This window comes from Octopus bimaculoides, chromosome 25 (assembly GCF_001194135.2).
Source record: "Octopus bimaculoides isolate UCB-OBI-ISO-001 chromosome 25, ASM119413v2, whole genome shotgun sequence".
In the NCBI taxonomy this organism is placed as follows: Eukaryota; Metazoa; Mollusca; class Cephalopoda; order Octopoda; family Octopodidae; genus Octopus; species Octopus bimaculoides.
In genome coordinates, this window is record NC_069005.1 from 27,165,760 (window position 1) to 27,173,341 (window position 7,582).

Below are 7,582 nucleotides of genomic sequence, written 5' to 3' on the forward strand. Positions count from 1 at the left end.
CACACATATATATATATATATATATATATATATATATATATATACTTACAAAATTCTGAAAGGGAAGCAACTACAACACCATATGACAGACAACTTACCAGTACCTCAATATTTATTCCAACTAACTAAAAAATATAGCTCCATTAAATATAAAGAAATTTATGTATGAGAATTATTGCATACATATATACACACATAAATCTATATTTTACTCACATGTTTGAATACACAATATATATACACTTGCATAAATCTTTATTATACACACTCACCAACATATATTATGTACCCTCATATATATGCATTATATACACATTTATAAAAGTATATTAGACATTTGTGTATATGTGTATGTGCATACATACATATATACATACACACACATAAATACACACAAACAGATGCTCATACATACACATGCAAATGTTTATATATACATATATATGCCCATACACACAGCTATGTATCTATATATATATATATATATATATATATATATATATATATATATATATACACATGCCCAGATGCATACATCTATACTCCTATACAAACACACATCCTGGATTTTCCTTATTACTGTTTTCTATGAAAGTTTAAAAAGATTTTTCCAAGCAAACCTACCTAAATATTGTTTCTCCTGATCACCAGAAAGGTTAGCAGGAATAACAGTTGGCATTCCAGGAATGATGGTTTTATCTGTTTCTTCATTACCCCAACGACTACGTTTCTTCTGTTTCCGCCTCTCAGCATTCCAATCTACAGCAAACCCAAAAGATAAGAAAACATTACAAGACCTAAAAAACAAAAGCAATGTTTAGTATTTAGCAAACTAAATGTATACCCAAGAGGGAAACACAGATTGACCCAGAAAGGGAAGAAAACTCAACCACCCAAGTGGGGGAGGAAAGACTACTTGCCAAGCGAGGATGTGAAGGAGAGACTATCGACATAGCAAATGGGGAGATTGCACACGAATAGCTCAGACTGCTAGAAACAGCAACCCATTTTCCCCTCAACTCTCACATTACATACAAATGTTTGTGATAGTCACAGCTATGCTTCTGATTGACCATACATCTACGCGATCATTGCTGACCCAGAACTAAGCAACATCTCGTTAAAGGTGAATAAGGATCCTGAATGACTTAGGAGTGCAAGTCCAGAATAGAGATAGAAGTTGGCACAAGTTTCGAAAATTCTGAAGATTTGGCAGAGGTTTTTGTTATACTTTGAAGCTACCAGTTCCACGCCACCACCTTTTTTATGCACAGCACACTATAGCCCTGTAGCATTCAGATTACTCTGGCAAAGGTAACGCCTATTTATTCACATTGTTTTAAACCAGTGGTTCCCAAAGTGGGCGGTATTGTCCCCTTGGGGGCAGTGGAAAATTCCAAGGAGGTGTTGAAGGAAAGTGGGGCAATAATGGGATAGCAATTCATGTAAAAACAACAAAATGATGGGTCCATTAGGTTATGCTTTATTTGTGAAATACAGTTGCTTTGAATTCGCTTCAGATGGTTAGTTGGGGTGGGGGTGCTAGGAATGGGGCCTATGTGTCAAGGGGGTGGCAGCCTGAAAAAGTTTGGGAACCACTGTTTTAAAGGAATCAAGCATTATCTTGTAGTCCCAAGATTTCAATGAAATGCTGCTTATTTTTAAAATGATATAGTAGGATTATGTGTGAAAGGCTAGTTAGGACATAAAACAAGAATTTATGGAATGAATATAATAAGTTTCAATGGTAAAAGATAGAGCGGTGATGTCAAGTACAGGGCCTAGATGGTTCAATTTTATATATAAAAAATAAAAAAAATAAAAAATTTCGTGTTTGTTTTTTGTTTTTTTATTTCATTTTTTCTCTCTCCCTGTAATGCATGTGTTTGAACAGATTCTAGTGATTGAACAAATATTGAAAGGTTTTGCTGCTGTAACAGTGCAAGCTTGCTTTGTTCTCAAGGTTAGTGATTCATGTAAAAGCAACAAAATAATGGTTCATTAGGTTAATTTTTATTTGTGAAATGCAGTTGCTTCGAATTTGCTTCAGAAAGAGGTCTATGTTTGTGATGGTTAGTTGGGGTGGGGGCACTAGGAATGTGGCCTGAGTGTCAAGGGGGCAGACCCCGAGAAAGTTTGGGAACCACTGCTTTAAATCATTGATAGATATTTTCTTTTGGTCATATAGTAGAGCTCCCCCAGAAACAGAGAATCTTAAAATGGTAACAAGAAGCAACTATTCTCATACAGTATATATGGTCTTGTAGCTAAGAAGCTATTTCACTACTTGGATCTGAATTCAGTCCCAGTATTCACAAGTTCAGGCAAGTGTTTTCCATAGCTTCAGGTCATTCAAAAGACTTTCAAGTGAAACGTTGCAAATGGAAATTGTCTACCCATCAATGGATGCCTATATGAGTCAAATGAAAATATCTTAACAGTATTTAGTTCTGTCCTTTACACCAAAGGTTGCCTTTTGTTCCTTACAAGATTAAAAAACAAGTACCAAAGTACCAAGAGATTGATGTATTGGACTAACTCCACTGAAGACAGTTTTCCAACATAGCCACAATCAAACAACAAATCATTATCAACATTTAAAAGTCTGTTTTTCATGTTGGCATGGGCTGGACAGCCTGACAGGTGGTCTAGTTTCTATGGCTGGATGCCCTTCTTAACACCAACCACTCCACAGAGTTTACTGGGTACTTTTTACATGGCACCAGTAGTAAAAAGAATATGAAATATTGGAGCAAAAGTTTAAATTTAAAATTCTAAATCAACATAACTGAAAATAAATAAATGAAATTCTACTCAACCAAATTCAAATCTTAACTTGGTAAATATTATGTATTTAACAGGTCACCAAGGTTGGTAGCTATATCTAACCCTTTCACTGCAAAATTTCATAGTTATTCCAGTAATGATGTTAAACATCTACCAAAAAATTGAACCGGTATTTTCTGCAAGTTACATTGCCTCAATAAACTTCACAATTGCAACAGAAAATAATCTCAAACATGATATTCTTCAACAAAAGATAGATTGGTATAAAAAAACTGCTTTCGGCATTAAATTTGGAGTAGATATTTCTGATATACACAGAAAAAAAAAGTTAAAGATTCGATTTAATTCATTGCTTAAATAAGAGTAAAACTGCTTTGTTGAGTAATTTAGTTAACTACACCCACGAGAAGAAAGGAGTGTATATAAGACTATACAAGATTAGGAGATTAAGCTAGTAGAAGCAAGTGTTAAGGATGATATGCATGCACTATAATTTTAACACAAATTACAGTTTATAAATATCTAAATAAATATTTAGGACTTGAAATAAAACTGATTGGATGTTAAAATAACTCCAGCAATTTATCAGTCTATGCACTTTTACATAAGATTTCAGCAGGTTACTTGTAACAAATAAAAAGATCAGTTTGGGAAACATTTAATAAAAAAAAAAAGACTATAACTCCATTGAAACCTGTAGAGTGAGAAATAATCTTTAATCAATGGTATTCCAGTCATGATTTTCCAGTCTTTTCAAATCCTTTCAAAACAATAGGGCATAATTTAAGGCAATGGTTCTCAACCAGGGTCTATATGATCCTTGGGGGTTCGTAAAAGATTTTGTGGTTAAAGTTTATGTGCAATAAATTGGTTATACTCCGATAATACATAAAATATTTTAACAACTCCTCATAATAATTATAAAAAGAGAAAGACTTTTTTTAAACAAAGAATGGTTATGAGGGCCCACCTGAGTAAAACAGGAATCAAAGGGGTCCACAGGCAAAAAAGGGTTGAGAACTACTGATTTAAGGGGTTCTAGCAGATTCTAGACAAGTACAGGCTCCCTTCTTAGATCATCATCTGAAACTATTTGGCTGCAGTTCAACAGCTGATCAAGCAGGACTATTTGATTAAAAGTGTTCCACAAGAAGCCAGCATATCTTTTCTTCTTCCACTTTGATTTCAAAGCTATTTCTAGAAGGTCAAATGACTATTGTTCATCTAACTGTCTGATATTTTAATGCATCTCCTGCTACTACATTATTAAATATATGTAATAAAGCTAAAGATAAAAAAATGGTGGTGGAATTATTTGATGGCTGTCAAGAGAGGACAACGATGCTCGCATTGACCCTTCTCCTGCCGCAGCAATCCTCTTAATGTCGAAGGCAAGGCAATATTTCGCATTATTAACAATGCATAATAGATTTTGTTGTATATTTTTACAGCTGGATGCTCAACGTGTGGCTAACCAGTATGACTAGACCAGAAAGAGACAGTATGAACAACAAAATTGAACAAAGCCAGCAACTTATAATAAAAATATATCAACAATTTCAAATGTAAACTTTCTTACAATTAAGATCTTATTCAATTATTTGAAAAGAAAATTACAAATATAATAAAAACAAATTGTCTTTTTTCCAGATCTTCTACATCTTGAAAGTAGATCTCATATTAAATTAAGCATTTCAAAAGCTTTTCTAAACATTTGTGCAGAATAAGCATTATTCTGTGATTGTGTATCATCATCATCATTGTTATTCAACGTCTGCTTTCCATGCTGGCATGGGTTGAACAGTTTGACCGAGGACTGGCAAGCCAGAAGGCTGCACCAGGCTCCAATCTGATTTAGCAAGGTTTCTACAGCTGGACGTCCTTCCTAACGACAGTGGGTGCTTTTTACGTGCCACTAGCACAAGGGCCAGTCAGGATGGTACTGGCATCAACCACACTTGAATGGTGATTCTTATACATGCCACCAGCATGTAAATAATCAAAGATAAGCAACAACATAGGTGTCTGTAAAATATTAATATAACAAATAAGATAATTTTGAATTTTAGAATGGAAAGAAAAAAAATTGAAAATCAAACCTTGAGAAAAAAAAAAAATGCCAGACACAGTTTTGTAAATGGGTTACAGCAAGGAAGACATTAGAAGAGGAGTGTCATTAGCAAAGGGAAATGGAGATTAAGTTACTAATAAAGTAGTTACGGAAGGAATGAGTTCCAATTAAATATTGTAAACATCTAAATAGAACAGTTTTGTGGTGTGATGATAGTAACATGGGCACCCTGAGAGGTCAAATACTAAAATGTTGAATACAACAAAACTTCTTTGAAGTTGCTTATCCATTAAGCAAAGGAACTTCTACTACCTGGTCACTCAAACTATTAGAAATAGCAGCCAAATTTTATTTAAATAAAACCCCTTCAATCTTTTGTTTTAAAAAAAAAGGACATATTGATAAAATGTGTATATCCACTATATTTGCATGCATCCCTCAAGTTGTCCTGAAAACTTCACCACAACACTGATGTCTATGTATAACATGAAAATAGAAGGCTGCAAGGATTCAATATACAAGAAATAGGGGAGCCATCTCTCTCTCTCTCTCTCGAACATCACAACTGCCATCTTAAAATGTGATAAATAAAAAGACAATGGATAATGTAGGTTAATATACATTATACAATGTCTAGAAAAGAAAAAGACTGAAAATGGTTGAAACACCTTTGATCATGAATCTGCTTAAATAGCACTGACATAAATAACAACTTTAGTATCTCCACAGCTGTAATTCGTTCATTATTTATGTATGTTGAGATGATATGAGAGTCTATTGTGCTTGATATACAACAGTAATTGCTTTTACTTCACTGATATGGCTGGTGAGATTGTAGCAGGCTATGTCACTGAATTTTCTGTCATATTAATAAACTGTCAAAAGCAACAAGGGATCAGCTATCCATTCCTACATGCCTACACAACCTGCTAAAGGTGGTGAGGACAAAACTTCTTCAAATCAGTTTTTAAAACCACTAATCTCAAAAACAAGATGTGGAATAATAACAAGAACACCTTTGACAAGAGATCTGTACAGTCAGGGCAAACTTGGGACTAAATTACCTCAGACATTGGACAATGCAGTTCTGGATATTACAAAAGTAAGAGATAGTCAAACATGGCTAGAACACCTGGGTTCATAGGACAGTCCAAGAAGACAATTTTTACAGATGGGTTGCTTAAACATCTTATGTACCAATAACTTCTGATAGAGATGCCTTCACCAAGAGCACAACTGCTTTATAAAACATTTGAGCTGATCTGGTTAGTCCAAGGTCAGCTCAAATGGTATACATCTATGATCAAAAGCATTCCAACTGTGACCAATGCATCTTATTCAGACTATGTATCTAGTACTACATTATTTTTCTTTTAATCATTTTGTTACCATATTTCTTTTGAAAAGCACTGACTGTTTTGATTGATTTTGAAAATAATGAAGAAGTTAATAAAATAACAAGCCATTATTACTTTGCTATTTAGAACATAAATTAACAAGAAATTTCAATACAAGATTTTAATTTAGATAATTTTAAAACAAAAAGTTTGTCTCATGGGATCAAAGACGATTTCAAACAGGCTGGTATCAAAAGGATCAAGGCAGTAGAATGCCTTATTGGTCTCAGCACTTGACCGGTACTTTGTGTCAACAGGGAAGGTGAAAGATAAAGCTTTGAAATTAAAACATTAAAGGCTGTAACTAAATATTTCAGTATTTTTAGAGTCACAGAAGTCTAAAACATACACACACACACACACACACACACAATGCATATAGTTTTCCAGTAGGTTTCTTTTTACTAATGATCACAAAACATGGATCTAGAAACATAGTCCACTTAGTAAAAGTTGTAAACTTGAAACAATTGTAATATCTTGTAATAATTATCTTGTGCATGGGTGTGTATGTGGCCCAGAATTCAAGCTATCATTTAATATGTTTGTATGGAATTGTATTGGGCTACCCTGTCTGTGTGTGTGTGTGTGTATGTGTGTGTAGTCCATGAGAGAGAGAGAGAGAGATACATAGATTCAAACTAATAAAATAACAGCATGAAAGGGAGGAAAATGTAGAAATGAATATATATGTATGTATATATAAATGTATACGCATGTCTCTTCTTTTAATAAACATATACAAACACGATATTGTGAAAATTATTCTAAATAGTTCCACTCAGATTCTCTGAACAAGTAACTCCTAGAATGTGAATGTGTGTGTGTATATACATATATATATCAAATATATACAGTAATCCCCTGACTATCGCAGATATTATGTTCCAAAACTACCCCACAAAGTAGAAACAGTACTGTACTGTATATATTTTTAAATTATTTTTATAATTTGCATATATTTATTTTATTATAAATGCAAAGCAACAGTACGGAGAAATCGATGTTAGCATAAATAATAAACCACAATAGGTGAACCACGACATGGCAAGGAATTACTGTATTACATGTATAACATATTTATAATATATTGCATCATCATCATCATCATCATCGTTTAACGTCCGCTTTCCATGCTAGCATGGGTTGGACGATTTGACTGAGGACTGGTGAAACCGGATGGCAACACCAGGCTCCAGTCTGATTTGGCAGAGTTTCTACAGCTGGATGCCCTTCCTAACGCCAACCACTCAGAGAGTGTAGTGGGTGCTTTTACGTGTCTCCCGCACGAAAACGGCCACGCTCGAAATGGTGTCTTTTATGTGCC

At 34.0% G+C, this 7,582-nt stretch overlaps 1 protein-coding gene across 1 annotated transcript in view; it reads right to left on the reverse strand.

Annotated features, from left to right (window-relative positions):
* LOC106882219 (splicing factor 1) overlaps window positions 1-7,582 on the reverse strand; it is a 47,676-nt gene that overhangs the window by 33,056 nt on the left and 7,038 nt on the right. The window contains exon 2 of the mRNA XM_014932816.2: window positions 625-759. Within this exon, the coding sequence (XP_014788302.1) occupies window positions 625-759 (135 nt within the window). The remainder of the gene's footprint in view (window positions 1-624; window positions 760-7,582) is intronic.